We start from the raw sequence: 20,193 nt of genomic DNA, 5'->3' as shown, positions 1-20,193 counted from the left end.
GAGTGAATGTTCTTAGTCATCCAGTAGTTTCAAACAGAGTTTTGGAATTAAATCAAATACTGGAACTTACTTTTTGCAACTTTGCGACGTTGAGTCTGGAACTATCAGCAACGTCGCAAAGTTGCAAATAGCAAGTGCCAGTATTTGATTTAATTCCAAAACTCAATTGTTATGAATCATAACATTTTATTATTATTATTATTATTATTTTCATAATTGAACAAATTGACCTATATTGTCCAATCTTTTCATGCGAAGTAAAAGAAACGATGTTGTTGTTGTTACGATAATTCGTACTTGGTATAATTGAATATGATTAAAGTGCAGCAAGCCATAGACGTGCATCGAATGCACGCCTTATGTATGCATTCGGAATGCATGCATCAATTGCACTTCGTGGTGAGATGTCTTGCCCATGTTTAGGGTATTGTATGACTACCATGTGGACGTAATCTTCTCATCGCGTGTTATGTTTTGTTTAGGCTCGTTGATGACGACGAATTTACTGCTCGTCATGCAGAGGACGTGAATTCAATTATGCGGTGATGTATCTCGGGCAAGGTTTAGTAAATACCAACATTATTATAATAAATTATTTTTTTCTCGTGACCATGTATATACGTTCAATCACAATAAATTTTATAATCATAATTTTCGTCTTATCTTGTTTAATTTAGTCTTAGTCATTCCTCTTATTTCTTCCCGCTTAACATTCCTCCTCCTTTGTGGAACACTAAAGCTTGATCCGCAACTCTAATGAGACACAAAACTTTTCCTACTGTATTTTTAACAATTGAAATACCATGTATGCCATTCTGCAACATCAGTTCAGACTCAGAATTTAATAACAATGTTTTGAAGATATTGAGTTATTATTATTATTATTATTATTATTATTATTATTATTATTATTATTATTATTATTATTATTATTATTATTATTATTATTATTTCCCAAAATGAAATTAATACGTCAGATGCGCAAAAATCGTTTAAATTGATCAATTGATTGTTTTTACCCGGTATTAAAATGGAAACTATTTTTCACTCTGCTTGGTAGCTGTATCAACAAAATGTGAACCCCTTTCACCCGGGGGGGCACTTCAATTTGAAATGGATATAGGTGTAGGGCTGGCACTTTTGCAGTAAGGGGCATTCCGTGAGAGCAAAATGTAAAAAATATGGGGTCAATGGGTGAGAGCATGATTTTTGGCATTCGGTGAGAGCAAAATGTGAAAAATATGGGGTCATTGGGTGAGAACATGATCTTTTTTTTAAATTGAATCTTCGGGTGAGAGCCGAAACAGCGCCACAGAAACCTCGAACATCGAATTTCTAGCTCTAAATGACTTCAAATTTCTTGGGTTTTTGGAAATAAGTAACAAAATCAGTGAAAATAAAATTTGCTGTTCAAATTGAAAAACAAGGGTCTTTGGGTGACAGATCAAATGGAAAAATAAGGGGTCTTTGGGTGACAGAGCATGTGTTCGTAAAAAAATATGGGGTCTTTGTGTGACAGCGACGCTGAAAAAGGGGTTTTAACAGCCCTACATACGCGTCACCCCCAAAGTGGGAGTGCACCCCTGGGCCCTTTCAAAATGAATATTGAATGTGTGTGTGTTTGTTTTATCTGATCATTATAATAATTATTAATTTTAATGTTTATACATGAACAATATTTAGTTAGCGTGATATCGGCATTATTTTGTCTGATCTTGACAATTAGAAAATGGCGTAACCCAGTGTAAAATTTGCTACATTAGTGGAACCAAGGTTTTTTTTGCACCCCTATACTCTAGGTAACAAGACCTGAGTTGGTTCCATTTTTTTCGAATGTGTCTTCGGCGGCCATTTTGAAATTCAAAATGCCACTATATTTAGCCTTTCTTAAGCCATATTTGTCCCGAAAGTGCACAAAGTCATATTTTTTAATGATTATTTATAATTTTGATTGTCAAAATCCACTAAGAACATAATTAGGATCATTTTCTAGAATCCAAGATGGCTGCCAAATCCAAAATGGCCGCCAATTTGTCTAAAATGTTCTGCCAGCTATAAGGACATTGATTTCTTTCCTTTTTTGCTGATGTAACAAATGTAGCAAAGTTTGCACTAATTCTACGTAACACCATGTACTAAATACTACAGTCAGGAATTAATCACTGCTTCACGTACATCGTTATTTTCAATTCATTATCATGCAGTCATGTCTACAGTAGAATTCACCACTCATTAAAAACAGCTCAACTGATTAAATCAGATCTTCTCTGGTTATATCTACACTACACATGTTTCTGTTTTACCTGTGCAATGAGCAATGAGCTAGTATTATAGTTTCAGTTGGGTGAACGATTATAAAGCGAACGCAAGGTAACAATATTGTGTGGGCTTTTGTTAACGAAATGAGACAATAGTGTGCTTATTGTTAACCAGCGTTCTTGAAAATGAGAAGCATAATGGTTTGCAGACTTAACACGGTTTGAAAATAATTTCTTCATATTTTTGGTGTTATCTGTAGTTTACATATCCTTCCTAAAACACAAAAGTGCGAGTATTTCCAAACACCTAAATTAGCTAAAAATTTAGGACATGTTACAAAACTATATTTTCTAGAATTTCAGAGAATACTTTAAATATTGGCCGGTTATTTTTCACACAGTGACGTTAACTAGGCAATTGCCTATACTTCTAACATACACTACTTGTAGAGGTCACGCGTGAATTGTGAGAGCTCTGTGTATTGTGTATAGGAAAACGGACAGTAACTGCAGTATGTTAAATCTTGGGTCTATATCTTCCCGGATACCACTGTCTGCTTTACAAAATTACGTACACCGCTATAGCGCTCCTATATAAAATGACACCATTGATTTCCCCATGTTCATACTAGAGAGGGCTCCCTTTACTGATACCGTTACTGTTAAATTTGAGAATCGCGTTTTGTCCACAAAACGCTCCCATTTCATTGACAACTCCCGCCGAAAAAAATGCATTTTATTCAACAACTATGTTTTCAAAACACATTAAATCACAATTACGGTTCCGAAAGCCCTGATTTTGGTGCAAACAAATATGAAGGCCAACACGCATTATGTGAAAACATGCATTCTGGTTACTATGTGATATTAGACATGGGCAGACACATTTGGGGCTGGGACCATCTGCCTGCCACAATGCTCCCAAAATGAAATTAATACGTCAGATGTCCAAAAATAATTATTCAAATTGATCAATTGATTTTGTTGGGCTTTTGCGATATTAAAATGGAAACTATTTTTCACTCTGCTTGGTAGCTGTATCCACAAAATGTGTACCCCTTTCAAAAGAAAATTTTGCATGTGTGCGTGTGTGTGTTATATCTGATCATTATAATATCTATTAATGGTAATGTTTAATGGTCAATCCTTCCTACATTAAGCAGATATCAAGATTCAGATTTTGTAGTAAGAATTTTAATAAAACGGTTTAAAAACATAACCCTAAACCCTAAACCCTAACCCTAACCCTAACCCTAACCCTTGTTGGATATCAATATTTCGCGGTTAGTGCTTCTTTGTATCCCTATGGGCCAAACTAGTTGGATATCCACATTTCGCGGTTAGTGGTCCATTTTTTAACAATTACCTAAGCATGCTAAGTATATTTTCACAATATTGTGTGCCTGCTTCGGGTCACAATCTCGAGGTTCATTGCACAATTTATGACAAAAATAAAGATTTGAGTAATTTACGCATATGTGAACTTTGAGTTTACATATTGTGAGTTTTAGTTCTTCATGAATCTGCCCGGCACAAGCTTAGTTCGCCATTTTAACGCGGAAATTTTGTACATTTCGGAAGTATTTTTGCTAAAAGATTATTATCTTAGAAAGTTTTTGATACAAAACATTTCAAGATATTTCAAAGCAACCGACGTTTGTTCAATGTTCGCTAGCATTTATCAAGTTTGATCCTAAATGAGAAGGTAAGTGGTTATTATCTTAGCAATGTTAGTTGCAAATCATTTCAATATAATTCAAAGCAACCAAAATATGTTGATAGTTGGTAGTATAGTTAAACTATACATAATATGCCCTAATAATTATAGTGTATTAGTTTCAGATTTAAAAAAAATTGGTGGACATGAACATGACAGCGATACCCAGCAAACACAAAACGTTTTTGACATCACACGCAAAATATAACCCGTTTATAACATTTTAAAAACGTTTTGTGTTTGTTAGGTACAAATTCAGACAAAAATATAAAAAAAGCACCATAATGTACCAGGAAAAAAATATAGTCATGATTGTGGTAAAATCTTTCTGTAATTCAATTTATCTGTATTTAGCTTAATTATGGCAACCGGTGTCAACTATGCAGCAAAATAAATATATGTATCTGAATATCATTTAGACCCTTTTTGCGTTTTAGCTTATTTTCTTAAAGATGTCTTCAACCTCTTCAACACCATGGTACATATCTAAAAACAATTAGCAGCCTTTAAAATTTTTTGATAAAGTAGTAGGCCTACATCAGATTTAAGACTCTTTTTTATAATTAGTGTAAGCGTAATTTGTTACATTCAGACCTTTTTCACAATTTTGTAATTTTTTCCAAATTCCAATGATACAGTTGCATTCAGTGGCGTAGTGTGTGTGTCATCATATTGGTGGGTGGGTACCGACATTGATTGGGGGCACCGGGTCTGATTGGAGGGGGCACAAGCCGCTTTTCAGCAATTTTCCTGTGGGATTTTCTAAATCTTTTAAGTTATAGTGAAAATAATGTTAAAAACTATCTAATTCGATATATTTCAGAGTTAAGTGATGTATTAATAGGACAATTACTCTACTCCGAATGTGAAATTAATATAACAGAGTATTCATTTTACTTTTACTGTACTTTTTATTCCATATGATAATAGTATCTATTTTTAATAATATTATATATTTCTGTTAACAAATTGAAGGTAACTTTATTAGTTGGGAATTTCCACAGCACAACAATGATCACATACCATTTATATTAGTAATTGCACTGCTTCATTAAATCCTTTCTACTTCCTTTAACTATTGTCTGATAATAAATTGAACAGAATGGTTGGGGTTTTTTTCCAACAAAAGAGTGAAAAACGACACGTATCTGTTAATAAATGTTTACACATGTCCCAACTTAATACGCCTAATTGTTTGGATTTACCTGGGGGCTGGGACAGGCCAAAATTTGGAGACCCCCAAACTCGCAGTGCGGAAGGCATGCACACAAGTGGCTAAGTTTGGGTTTGCAAATAGGGGACCAACTATATGATCGACAGTGGCGGAAGTATTATTACAATTTAGACTTTTTGTACCGATTTTACTACTTATAGGACATTTGCGTGAATTTTTTTTTGTTTTAGACCATTTTAACCCTAAATGAAGGTGAATTTTGCTGTGCAAAGGGCCAGTGTGCGCGAAGCGCACAAAATATTACAATATCTTGGTCCAAAATATGGTGTTTTCGGGCTAAAAAGTAATTTGCACAGGACAATTTTGGGGCCTTAACCTTTGGCCCTGGCCCATAGTAAATCCGGCCCTGAAGAGAGCCAGTGAGATATTTTTAAGTTTACCTCATTATTTCAGCTTAATAATATATATTTCATCACATTTTATTAACAAAATAAAAATTTCCTACAATATAGTAAGAACTAATCAGAGCAAACGTTAGAAAAATGCCAGGAGTGTATTAATTGTGTAAAATGAATGGGCGCACTACTCGTAGTGCTTTCCGAAGCGTTTATCTTTCTTGCGGGTTGATGCAGTTATAATTACTCGCATTTTCCAACATTAATTGCCATTTTGGTTTAAAGGTTTTATACAAATTAGGCACCGTTCCACTTGGACTTTCGGGGAATTTTGATATGTTTTTGGGAGCCTTTGGGAGATGGACGCATGTGGAATGGATTCTGTTGCAATAATTGGTGGGTGATTTCATAATTTGACTGGCCTATGTTGTTGCTATATAATATTCCACAGGCAGGCCTTGGCTATCACAGTGCTGAGGAAAAATGCCGGGGAAAAATGCTACGAGATATTGACCAGGACTTGTTAGATGCAGTGAAGAATGGGAAAGAGGATGATATCGTACGGTGTATCGAGAATGGGGCCAATGTCAATGTTAAAGATCCTGGTCGGTGGGTAAGTCATAATTCGAAAAAAAAAAAAAAATTAAATTGTTCTGCTACCTTATCATTCTCAGCGACCCAGTGTGAATACCATAATAATGTCATTTAGTAAGTCATTTATATTCATTGAAGTAACAGGTCACCAGTTCGGTCCGACTGCCTGCCCAGGAACACTGCCGGACAAGGTAGCATGTTGCCTGCACAGGCATGGTATCTCACAATGTAACGCTCTATTTCAAATAGAGTTTCCCTTAAAAGACCGTCCGTTATTTCCTGGTTTAGAGTAAAGAAATAAGTTATATAATATATAATATTATCAATAGATATTCAATCTGTGGTATAATTATTGTCTAATATTTTTGTTATTTCTGTATCATACAGAATGAGACTCCTTTACACAGAGCGGCCCACTTATCTTCAGACAAATTATGCAGGATCCTACTGGATGCTGGTGCATATATTGAATCATCGGATAAAGACGTAAGTGGATCACGTTATTATCATTATTGTTTAGTAGAAAGAATGGGCTATCGTTTGGGCTACAAAGTTTTTTCCAGTGCAACTAGTAAGATTAATCGTTTTACAAAATGGAAACTATTTGGATCAGTAAATTCTGGCTGGAATGAAAAGTACTTAAATTATAGAAGAGTTTATTTATCATGTTTATTAATTTTTGAAATATAATGATCAAAAAATAAGAATAAAAATATCGTAGTGCAGTTTAAAAGCAGTTTAGTTTTATATTGTTACCTGCAGGACTGTCGTAAGGGGCACTTACGATTGCAATTTGGTGTGTCTCAATTATGTGCTCTCAGGTCCCACAAAATTACTGTGCAAACGTTGCTATCCAACGTTGCTATCCGATCCCTTGTGCATGTGCAGGGGGGAGCAATTTTTAGCAGGCCGAGGGGGAAAGCATTTTGGCACACCGTTTAGAAATTTACCGCCTTATAATTATTGCATAGCCCCTAATTGAAGAAACAATCATTCATCCGCATATCATTTCATAACAAATATCTACGAAAAAACATTGTTTTTCCATTTGTGTAAAAATACAGACAATGTAACTTAAAGGAGGATTTCGTGATCCTATCATCCTCTTTTTATGACATTATTTAGTAGATATCCACGAAAGAAGCTTACTCCTAAAATTTCAGCTGATTACGAGTTTGCGTTTGTGAGTTATGCATGATTATGTATATTACACTGCTCCATTGGCCACTGTTGTAATTTCGTTCAGGTATACCAGAACGAAATGCAAATTTGACGATATTTTTGCTAAACGAATTAATTTGCAAGAAATTTTTGGTACATAAACATTATGTAGCCACAGGTTTCCAGTCAGGCGGCGGATGACATGATCGAGCCGGCAACTCGTGAAACCGCCCGGCCGTATGGCATTTTCCATATACTCGGTTAGTTTTGTGGGGTTCATTATCGAACCCCAACGGTTTTAGCTTGTATTTATATTATTTATCAACATAGGCCTATTTGTTTGTGATATTTCAAGCGTTTTAAAATTTCAAAATAATCCCATTCAATTACACGGTTGACGATGGAAATTTACTGAATTTAGGGACTGCACGTCATACACCACCTGTTTCCAGTGGTATAAAAATCTCAACTTTTTTTAGAGAAAAGTGGGGGGTGAGGCTGTGGATCACTAAATGCCCTTTTAACCGCCTTTTAGATCTAGGGTCTTCATTGCTTCTGTACTGTACACTATGTTATAAAACATAATGAATAGGTGATAAAAATAATCTGCAAAATAATACAGGATAAACTTATTTTGTGTGTGATTTAATTCATATATACATTATTTTACTATAATGGTCCATTGCCTTTTTACATGCAGGGCTGGACACCTTTACACTTTGCAGCAGATAGTGGCTCAGAAAAATGCTGTACGATTCTTTTAGATTCCGGCGCTGTCGTCGACTATAATAGTAAAACTGTGAGTGTACCTCTTTGTAAAATCTTGGTAGATATTGCTTTAGTCAAGCCAATCATGTGTCTGGACTCCTTATAAAGTAAATCACAAGACCAAACTCGAAGGTGCCCAGAAAAGATTTACCCGCTATTGTTTTCCTGGTCCTTGGTATTCCAGACCTCAGTTTCATATGCCGTATACCTCTAGACTTCATGCTCTTGATATCAACACTACCATAGTTGTTTGGAATACCTCCGTGTCATGTTTGTTATTGGTTGCCTTAGGCTGCGATCACATAGAAGTATACTATTCGGGTATACGGTGCACGTTTTGCAGGGGCACGCGTATAGCTTAAATCGAGCAGGGCAATTTCATAGTACCGGGTCACATAAGGCTACGATCACATAGAAGTATACTATTCGGGTATACGGTGCACGTTTTGCAGGTGTACGCGTATATCTTAAATCGAGCAAGGTAATTTCATAGTACCGGGTCACATAAGAGCTATTCGAAAAGGCCGTATACCTGCGTATAGTATAGTATAGTGGGAATCGTGCGCGTTCGATTTTAGTGCAGCGTATACCGTCCTAAATTTAGAACTAAAGCATATGTGGGTAAATGCATTTGTTTTAATAGATGCACTATATAATTCTGCACATTATGACACCTCATTGAATGCAATGTGACCTCAAGAAGTAAAGTTACAAGCATTTGATTAGACAAAGAAAATTGGTAAACTGACCTATACTCGCTATTCGCTATACGAAATACGCTCATTCGATCAGGCTGAGTTCACATAGTATACTCCTATATGAACTCAGCCTGATCGAATGAGCGTATTTCGTATAGCGAATACCGTATACCGTATACTTCTATGTGATCGCAGCCTTAGGAATAAATACAACATTAATTAATTGCGCCAACTAAATATCAAACTTAACACCCATAACTCACGTCAAGCAGCCAATGTTCAGGCAATATTCAGTTGTTTTTAGACATTAGTTTTTCAAACTTTTTTTTTCTTAGTTATTCTGGTTATAGGAGACCCACATAAAAGTGGTTTGTTTCGCTATTTGGGGATCCTTCGGGGACTAGACTGGCTATAATTATGTGATTTGTACCTGGATTATTAATAAATACATATTATCATATGGAATAAATAAAATACAATAAAATAAAATACTGGAAATTAAAAAATACAACTCACTCTGCTGCTTGATTTTGAGACCACAGAACTCCGTTAGGCATCTGATTGATAGTGATGTAGAAAAATAAGAAAATTACGTAACACATATAGGACCCAGCTTTGAAAGTTCCTCAACGTCACCATCAACCAGATGTTAGTTGAAGTGGTTAAATTTTGGACACAAATTAATGTAGTATGAAGTTTACCACTTGTTAAAATCTAAATAAATATAACTCGCGGTTCATCATGAAAAACACACTGAATTATAGTGACCTTTTTTACATTTAGGGATGGACACCTTTACACAAAGCGGCGCATAATGACCATGGCAAATGCTGCAGTGTTCTCCTAAATGCTGGAGCTAAAGTAGATTCACTGAATGAAGATGTAAGTCTATCGTATTACATTGTAATCTGAATTGATCACGTACTTTTTAAAAACCCAATAGGTTTATTAAACTGCATTGTTTTTTCCTGCTGCACAAATAGGTTTCAATCACATGGATTCAATCAGTAAGTACCTATCATACACCTTCAATTCATAATCAGCCAAGGGAATGGGCAGGACCATCCCACCACTAGACTATCTTCCGATCCATTTAAACTTAAAATTCAACGTTGCAAAACCGAAGCGCATATGACTTTTTATTTTAATCGTATTGTGCAGCTTTGGAATCAGCTGCCTTTGCCTACAAGGACAGCTGGTTCCTTTTCTTCCTTCAAATCCGGGGTGGTTGAATTTTTGAATTCTCATTTTACTCAAAATTTTTGTTCTTTGAATACTTAATAAAATACAATGAATGAATGAATGAATGAATACATGCTCTTGGAGCTCCTACTGTAGATGCTCGAATTGCAGGCTGTGTTGGTTTTTTTTTTTGTTTTTTCCCCATAAATTGTTTTCAAAAATCGAAAGGTGGGATGATCCTAGATGTGATTTTGCACCTGTTTGTCCCATTCTTTTCGCTGGCATTTTATTCTATTTACTTTGTCTTGATTAGTATGTGCAATATTTATATATAATATATTTGTCTTTGTAATTGTATATGAGCCAGTGATGAAGCATAATAAATAAAATAAAATAAAATAAATAAATAAATAATCGTTATTATCGTGTGCACAGACATGTTAGATGGCAACTACAACCGAGATCTGGGGATGTGATGTTTTTTGATAATATTTTCCTAATGCAGACAGTATTTAAGACTTTTACAAACAAGCAAGTTAACTCACGTGAAGGTTCCGTGGCTCATCCGAGCAGCACATCTTCAGCATTAGCATGGCTAGTATATGATGACAAATCACGTTATCTGGGAGATGAACCAAGGCATCCTTTATAGCAGTATTCAGACTTTTTATTGTACGTAAACTACTGTATGCAACATATCTACGTTGTTTAATCTATTACCATTCTATTTCCAGTAATGTTTAAGTTCTAACGAATGTTTGATGACGTAAAATCGATAATATATTTCTACTAGATATTATATGTAACATATTATCGATTTTTCGTCATCAAACATTCGTTAGAACTTAAACATTACTGGAAATAGAATGCCTCATTTCAAATATATAGTTTTAGTTTTGGTTTTGGTTTTGGTCACGTGGTTTCCTATTGTCCTGCCTAACCACTTGAATCATAAGATATCGAACTCATTGTTTCTACCTTTTGTTTAAAACCGAACATTTGTGTCAGTCAGTTTCGGTTTTGGTTTCAGTTTCTTATAAGTGGTGTGGATCGTAAAATTATTTGATTTGAAGTTACCTACTCTAGGTATACAAAAGAAATGTTTAAATTTCGCAGTGCAATATTCACGAGGAGAGAAATCGAGCATGGTAATCTACATTGAAAGACGTGGTTTACAAAACCGAATAAGTCTAGGCTAATTCACCTGTGAAAAAATATAGACCATCGAAATATTTGCATTCGACATTACAGAAGGGGTCACTATTGTAATTGTATAGGTGCTATAAACAAAATCGATTCATGTCCTTAATCCCATGTACCAGAATCGATGGAAGGCCATTATATGACCTCTAATAACCTAATGACTTTTACTGAAGCAATTTTTACTGCAAAAAGTAGAAGATAGAGGGGAAAAGAGATTGTGTGGGGTGTGTGTGTGTGTGTGGTGGGGGGGGGGGTTGGAGGGCAAGGGGGATATGGGCCGGGAGAGAGAGAAACAGATGAGAGAGAGCATTGGAAGTGAAAGAGAAGGGGAGGAGAGCTCGAGATGAAGATATCGAATGTAGGGGAGGAGGAGGGGGGAAAGGGGTAATTTAGGGAAGAGGTGGTTATATAGGGAGGGAGCCCCTCTTAAAGAGGTATGGGTTGTGCTTCCTGGGGCTAATAAACTAATTCATAATCAAATCATCTCCATGCATCGTTTATGTTTCATACAAACAAACAAATTCCCCCACCCCGCCCCATCCTTCAATATACGCGCATGTATATGATTTCTAGGCCTAGAACTCGTGAGTGTAATATGCCACCTACCTTCGACAGAGAGCATCAACTGTCGTCCGCGGGATACATTTCCGATATCAATCATGATAATAATTATGTTAGCACAATAGGCTATTGTATACTTCTGGTTATATACCCTATACTGTGTCCTTCCAGCATAATAGTGTTATGATTGCAAACCAGATCAGCTCTACTTTTTAATCCCTTGATTTTTGGTTTCTAAACAAAAGAGAAACCAAAACTAAATATTTGAAATGAGGGAATGGCAATAGATTAAATAACGTAGATATGTTGCATACAATATTGTACGTGTAATACTCGGAGTCTGTGGAGCGCTTTAATCACCACTCATAATAGTTTTGTTACATTTGTCGTACTGGCCATGGTCATTCACCTCAAAAAACAATTCATTGTCTAGATTAGGGGATTAATGGAAAAATACACCTTGAAGATTTGAATGGTTATGGAATGCAAAACACGCCCTTTCAAAAATTGCTTAATGTATTGAGGTTCTTGAGATCGGTATCGTTTTATAAAGAAGTTTGATTTCGACACTCTTTACACCACAACTGAACTTTTCGTCAAGCTTGCTTCTAAAAAACACAACAATTTTCGCCAGAAGCCATTACAACAATGATTCGATCAATTACTCTACCCGACCTTATCTACAAAAATATGTGGATCTAATGTTGCATTTTGAAGGGACAGTCTTGTCCATTATCACCAGGGTGTTACCAATCATTTTGATACAACCTGTTTATATCATAATATTTTTACTATTAAGGGTGGAATCGTGGAAACTTTTGGGCCTCATAACTGCTAAATTGTTGGTTTAAAGTATATAAAAGTATACATAATTTATTTATTCACCCATTGCACGGTTCCGCCATATGCAAGGAGAGCCTCGATCTGGCAGCATGCATGAATGGGAATTGAACCAGTCATATAACATTGCGTAAAGTTACGTAATACTTCCTTTCATGTCTATTGCCAGTTCGAGGCTCTCCTCGCATATGGCGGAACACTGTTTGGCGGAACCGTGCAATAGGCGAATAATGGCAAAGACTTGATGAATTCATCTGTGAGGTCAAATTTGGGCAAAAATGTTATTTTTTTGCAAACAAATCCCCCAAAATAGGTTTCTGGCCCACATTTTTTCGGACACCGTAACAAAAAAATTCTTGAAATTTTTTTACTATTAATTTTTAAAAACTAGATAAAAATATGTGACGTGTCATGTCAAAAGGAGACACTTTTGGGCAGGATCGTAAATGGAGAAATAGCCAAAAATTTGCCCTGGGTGATTTTTTCACAATTTGTGTTTGTTGCAAATTTGTGATGTTATTAATGTTTAAAATATAGTCTGATAGTTCCAGCCCGGGATATATGTGGCATCTTGTATTTTTGAGACATTTTTCAAGGTAATTCCTACTCTCAACATTGTCAATAATATTTTTAACGGCCGATATCTCAATTTCCAATTTTATAATACCATAACTTACGAACTCAATATCTTCGCTTAAGAATGTCCTGTTTCATTGGGGAAACGGCGTTGTGGCGTAAAATATCTCTATATTTAAGGGATCTAAAATGAGCGTTTATTGGGTTTCGACAGTATTTTTTGTGGGACCTGAGAGCACCCCAGACCTATCGAATTGCATTCTGAATACGAAGCATGTCTTTCTGATATCAAATAATTTTCATTCTTTGAAAATCACAATATAATACAAATTTTATGACATATTATAAAAAATTAATATTTTTCAAATTTTTGATATAATACAGTCCTCGAAGTAAATTATATAAATCTAATGATATATTCTTAAAGTGTATGTAGCAGGGAGGAAAAGCCGACGGTCAATTGAAAATTTTGACCTTTCATATTGAAGATATGGATTTTTTCCCAAAAAGACCTAATTTATTTTGGTGTTTTGGGAAAAAAATATCTTCAATACCAAAGGTCAAAATTTTCAATTGATCGTCGGCTTTTCATCCCACCTAAATACACTTTAAGTATAAATCATCAGATTTATAAAGTTACTTCAAGTACTGTTAAATATCAAAAATATCAATTTTTAATGATTTGCCATAAAATATGTATTAAATTGCGAATTTCAAAAAATCAAAATTATTTGATATCATTCTTCGTATTCAGAATGCAATTCGATATGTCTGATGTGCTCTAATGTCCCAAAATAAATACTGTCCAAACGTTCATACCTCAGCCCTTAAGATATGTAAAAACCTCAAAATTGATAACCTGCCCAAAAGTGTCTCCTTTTGACATGACACGTCACATATCTAGGACCCGGGGTTTTTTTTTTATTGGTTTTTTATGTGGTTTTTTTTTATTTCGACCAACTTTGAGAAAAAAAAATGGTCAAAAACTGCTAAAAGCCTGATTTTCCCCCAAATTTCAAATATTTTTTGTGAAGTTGATCAAAATTTTTAAAAAAACGGGTCCTAGATATTTTTATCAAGTTTTTAAAAAATAATACAAAAAAAAATTATTCAAGAACTTTTTGTTACTTTAAACAAACAATTGAGCAGTTATGAGGTCAACAAGTTACCATATATATTCCAGGGTCAAGACCACCCTTAAATGTTCAAGTTTGTCTCCTGTCACACAGGGTGAAAGGTCTTTACACTTGGCGGCACAATGCGGTTCAGTCAAATGCTGCAAGATCCTTCTTGATGCAGGAGCTTCCGTTGATTTATCAGATAAAGATGTAAGTAAACACGTATTAGTAAGCTCCTACATCCCACCCCATCCACCCCGTAACAACCCGTAAACATTGTAAATTTTAAAATATGAAGAAAATCTGACTTAAAGGAGTGTTTCGTGATCCTAGCATCCTCTTTTTATGACATTTTTCAGTACATATCCACGAAAAAGCCTATTCCCAAAATTTCAGTTGATTCCGATTTTGCGTTTGCGAGTTATGCATGATTATGTGTATTACACTGCTCCATAGACAATACGTTGTAATTTCGTTCTGGTGCACCAGAACGAAATTCAAATTTCACGATATCTTTGCAAAACGAATTAATCTGCAAGAAATATTTTGTACATAAACATTATGTAGCCAGAGGTTTCCAGTGATATAAAAATTTCAACTTTTTTTGAGAAAAGTGGGGGGATGAGGCTGTGGATCACGAAATGCCCCTTTAAGAAACAAAAACAAAAGTCTAATACAATGATAAGAGATTGTGTGAAATATCAGTATTTAGATGCCATGAAGTCTACGGCACTGCAGACAAACAAAATGTCAGTTTTTTCCTTCAGTATTCTTTACTTTTTGATTGGTACAGAATGAGAATCGGTTATGTAATTGTATCTTTTGGTAATCTGAGAAATCCAATCCGGAAGAAAAAAATCCAACATTGCTCAATATGGTCAAAGCTGGAAAATGTTTCGATTTTGATGAAACTAAAACACATTTCATAGTAACAAAGTGACGACAACCCTCAAAACTGAGTTGAAAAGCCAGTGTATTTTAATCGATAAAAAAATCGTAATTTGGTAGAGCTAAACCTGTACATTGAAGGTTTGTCAGAGAGGGAACATTTTTGACGGCCACCTATGCATGTCTGATCCAGGGCTGATCTGCACTCTTGTCGGGCGGGTGCCTCAATCATAATTATACAATACATTTGCATTAGTTTGAGTAGATTAAGGGGTGGGGTATGAACGTTTGGGCAGTATTTTTTGTGGGACATGACAGCACATCAGACATATCGAATTGCATTCTGAATACGAAGAATGTCATTCTGATATAAAATAATTTAGATTTTTTGAAATTCGCGATACTATACATATTTTATGGCAAATGATTAAAAATTGATATTTTTGATATTTAAGAGTCCTCGAAGTACACTTTATAAATCTAATGATATGTACTTAAAGTGTATGTAGCTGGGATGAAAAGCCGACGATCAATTGAAAATTTTGACCTTCCGTATTGAAGATATGGATTTTTTTCTTCAAAAGGGTCAAAAAGTTTAATTGATCGTCGGCTTTTCATCATAGCTACACACACTTTAAGTACATATCATTAGATTTATCTTCGAGGACTGTTAAATATCAAAAAAAAATTAAAATATCAAATTGTAATAATTTGTCATAAAATGTGTATTACATCACGAAGTTCAACAAAATCAAAATTATTTGATATCAGAAGGACATTCCTCGTATTCAGAATGCAATTCGATATGTCTGTGTACTCTCAGCTCCCACAAAAAATACGTGAAAACTTCGCTAAACGCTAATATCAGATCCCTTAAGTACACTGCGCCAAAAAGTATCCGAACGCTTGAACAAAATTCCTAATTTTAAAAATAAACCATAAATTTGTTTTTGATAGATGCACTCTCTAATCTTGTACATTTTGGCATCTTATTGAATCCAATGTGATCTTAAGAAGTAAAGTTACAAGCATTTGATTAGACGAAGATCTAGTTTTAAAAGTGACAAACTGGCCTATTCAAAATCCACGGACTAGACTTCTGGTTCGAGGGTGTTGGATGGCTAATTAATGCGCGCCTTTTTTTTTAAAATTTAAAACAAAAAGAACAAAAGAAAACTGAAGCTGAAGAACTGAAAAATAAAATGAAAGTTGTGAAAAGTACAGAGAAGAAAACAACTGAAATAAAACTGGTTTAAATAAAGCATGAATGAAGAAACTGTTGCGCTTGTTAGAATCTTTTCGCCTTGCATAGGCCAGTTTGTCACTTATAAAACGGAACCTCTCTGTAATCAAATGCTTGTTAGTTTACTTCTTGAGGTCACATTAGATTCAATGGGGTGTCACAGTGTGCAGGTTAAGATCTATTAAAAAATAAATTTATCCAAATGTGGTTTTTTTTAATGTCCAAGTGTGCAGATACTTTTTGGCGCAGTATACATACAATACATTGCATGTTGAAATTATTTGGTTTTGCAAAATTAATGTTTAAATGCAGGGCCTGACATCTTTACACAGAGCAGCTGACTCAGACAAATGCCTGAGGATTCTTCTGGATGCCGGTGCTGCTGTAGATTTAATAGACAAAAATGTAAGCTTACTGCTTACAGTATCATGGTATTGTCTCCATGCCTTCTTATGTAACAAAATAGTATTCTTAAATTATTTAAGCAATTATGGTATATCTGAAATTATTTTTTATAAAGATTATATGACGATGGAACGTAAGATTATAGATGTAACGCTTCAATAATGATAATTCATTCAGTACTTAGTCATGTTAGTAGTCAACTCGTCGGGCTAACGAAAAGGTTCGCTTGTCTGAATTCGGCTACAAGGCTGAGTGTTGGGTTTTTTTCATCATTTATGTGCGCAAGTAACATTGGGAAAATAAAACTTGTACAAACGTTATTAAACATGAAATACCATGATAATGTTTAATTCTTTTTAAGGATATTGCATTAACGCATTGCAGGCCTGCACTTGTCAATTAATGTTAGATAGTCCTAATTACACATGCCTAATTATTAACACTTGCCAACTAACATGGATGTTTACGAATTACCTCGTTACAGGGTTGGACACCTTTACATAGAGCGGCATTCCTAGGCTCGGACAAGTGCTGCAAGATTCTTTTGCATGCTGGTGCTACTGTTGATGCAAAAGACAAAGACGTAAGTAAATTACACAATGTCATAATCGTAGTTTCGTTTTATAACATATAAAAACAAGGTGTTTCAAAACGTGTGAAAAACAACCTAGAGCAACATGTATGAGTTTTATGTTTTATGCCATTTCAGGGCGGGACACCTCTACAGAAAGCGGCATATACTGGCGAAGACAAATGCTGTAGTATCCTTTTGGACGCTGGTGCAGAAGTCGGTTCATCAGATAAAATTGTAAGTGAATTTTATTAAAGGAGGATTACCCTAATTCACCACATGGATGCTGATTCCACATTGGTTGAATGACCTTATGCCGCACTTATGAAGTTAGCTTCCATCTCTTTTAATATGAAAGCCAAAAATGTACATTTGAAAGCTCTATATAGAATACTGTGTGGACATTAAGAGTTAACCCACTTTTGGAATATTCTGGCGTACAAAATACAAAGAAAATCTTCCAGCGCTAACACATTGCACAGGGTCAATAAGACAAATATTAGCTTCTAATCTGATGGTGAAAATGGGATGAATTGTTGATCGACCCCTTATCGGACCATCCTGTTCCTCCTTTAAATATTTCAGTTAAAGACAAAAGGTACAATTGTCTGTCTATTTTAAATCTGAATAACAAGGTATAAAAGTGAAAGACACCACACGTTCTGATTTTACACGTTTAAATTGGAGTTCTATAGGGGATTTTAATAATATGGTTCAAAAACAACATTACCCAATTTAGAAAGTTAATTTTCACATTTTTAGCTGCATATTCTAACAGATCAACTTTCTAAAAGTAAATGGTAAAATTATGAATGAAAACAAATTTAAATTAAAAATCAGGCACCAATTTGAAGTCAAAGGGTCACGTAATGCATATTGGCTGCAGCGTCACATCACTGTTTTGCCAAATGAACGTGATGGTACACAAACTTTCACACGGAAGGTAAAATACATAGAAATTTACAGGAATTTAAGAAGTGCTACAAATAACTTAAAACATCTGAAGACACGCAACATGATTCATATGTTCTGAATTAAAGGTCGCAGAAGAGAAATAGATTTGTTCCGTTAGGAGAGTATAAAAGCTTATAAACATGATAAACAAGTTATTGGTGTTTTTTTTTACTATCTATATATCTGTAACCGTAAAACATTCGTCTTATCACAGCGACGGACTGCTTTGCATGATGCATCAGAGAGTGGCTCGGACAAGTGCTGTAAGATACTTCTTGAAGCTGGTGCTGTAGTTGATTCATTCGATCAAAAGGTAAGTATGTCACATTAACTACAACCATTTGGTGGGATTTAGTTTAACACAAAAGTAAGAGGTTACGTTTAGCAAAGGAATATTTTTAAGCTTTGCAATAATAACTTGCAATTTTGTAGATATATCTGAATATGATTATCGTGATGTCTTATTTCTGTGCTTGCTATGCTATGCTATGCTATGCTATGCTATGCTATGTTATATACCGCATCTAAAGATTCCCGTCATCTGATTGGTTAAAAGAGCGGGCATAGTTTTGACTATGCCCGCAAAAGTAACTATTCCCCGGGCATAGTTCTGCGTGTGCGTTGTTCCCAGCGTAAAATGATATTACGCACACGTTAATGTTTTCGCGCGCTATAATTACGCGGATATCGCAGATTGTAATGATCTGTGCCGTTCGCCTTGAAACTATTAATTTCTCTTACCAAAATCGATGCTTTTAACCAAACAGATGACAAGAATCTTAAGATTTGGTATATAAAACAAATATTGACTGCTTAATAGGGGCACAGTTAAAATTATAGGCCCGAAGTGATGTCAAAACCATGACTATGCCCTCAGCTTCGCTTCGGGCATAGTCATGGTTTTGACATCACTTCGGGCCTATAATTTTAACTGTGCCCCTCATAGCAGTCAATATTTGTATACTATGCTATGCTATGCTATGCTATGCTATGCTATGCTATGCTATGCTATGCTATGCTATGCTATGCTATGCTATGCTATGCTATGCTATGCTATGCTATGCTATGCTATGCTATGCTATGCTATGCTATGCTATGCAGGCACTTATATAGCGATCTTACAAAGAAAACCATGTATCACAGCGCTTTACAAAAGCAAATTAAGGAAGAAATAACAACATACAAGGACAAACAACAAATCAAATATCAAATAAATAAGTTTTTAGATTGCCAGCGTTGGAGAGTGGCGTATATGGCGAGGTAGTTTGTTCCAAAGAAAAGGTCCTGCAACAAAGAAGGCTTTATCACCAGTTAGAGTGCGTGTATGCGGTACAATGAGAAGCCTGTTGTCCTGGAAATGTAAGGCTGAATGAGTTCAGTGATGTAAGATGGAGATGTTGTTGAATATTTGCTCCTCTTCATACGGTTCAATGTTTGAATTACCTTCGACATTATTTTGCAAATAATTGCTATGATTAGACAATAATACTCAATAAGTATTTTTGGACAATAATTACGGATGCTCATGTTTCTTTTGTAACATACAGGACCATACACCTTTACATCTTGCCGCGGACAATGGGTCAGAAAAATGTTGTAGGATCCTTCTGGACGCTGGCGCTGTTGTCGACTCTAGAAGTAAATTTGCTGTGAGTGTGTCTCATTATGTACCCCATATGTGTTCCATGGGGGTTGAGATTTTATTGACTTTTTCAGCATCTCAGTATTAGTTTTATGTTGCTTCACTGCTCGAGGATGAAATCAATGTGCACTATTTTCATTTTATTCTGAGTTTAACTCAAAAATCTGTTTTAATTATGCCCCATTTGATTATCCATGTAGTTTTGAAGTTTTATGATGTATGTGCAATATTTCATGTTGATTATA

At 35.1% G+C, this 20,193-nt stretch overlaps 1 protein-coding gene across 1 annotated transcript in view; it reads left to right on the top strand.

Annotated features, from left to right (window-relative positions):
• Nucleotides 1-6,034: 6,034 nt before the first annotated feature.
• LOC140164718 (uncharacterized) overlaps nt 6,035-20,193 on the top strand; it is a 25,736-nt gene continuing 11,577 nt past the window's right edge. The window contains exons 1-10 of the mRNA XM_072188076.1: nt 6,035-6,157; nt 6,526-6,624; nt 8,000-8,098; nt 9,549-9,647; nt 14,357-14,455; nt 16,689-16,781; nt 17,266-17,364; nt 17,491-17,589; nt 18,521-18,619; nt 19,854-19,955. Coding sequence (XP_072044177.1) covers nt 6,041-6,157; nt 6,526-6,624; nt 8,000-8,098; nt 9,549-9,647; nt 14,357-14,455; nt 16,689-16,781; nt 17,266-17,364; nt 17,491-17,589; nt 18,521-18,619; nt 19,854-19,955 — 1,005 coding nt within the window. The 5' untranslated portion in view covers nt 6,035-6,040. The remainder of the gene's footprint in view (nt 6,158-6,525; nt 6,625-7,999; nt 8,099-9,548; nt 9,648-14,356; nt 14,456-16,688; nt 16,782-17,265; nt 17,365-17,490; nt 17,590-18,520; nt 18,620-19,853; nt 19,956-20,193) is intronic.

Source organism: Amphiura filiformis, chromosome 11, assembly GCF_039555335.1.
Source record: "Amphiura filiformis chromosome 11, Afil_fr2py, whole genome shotgun sequence".
Classification (NCBI taxonomy): domain Eukaryota; kingdom Metazoa; phylum Echinodermata; class Ophiuroidea; order Amphilepidida; family Amphiuridae; genus Amphiura; species Amphiura filiformis.
This window is presented reverse-complemented; position numbering and strand designations above follow the sequence as displayed.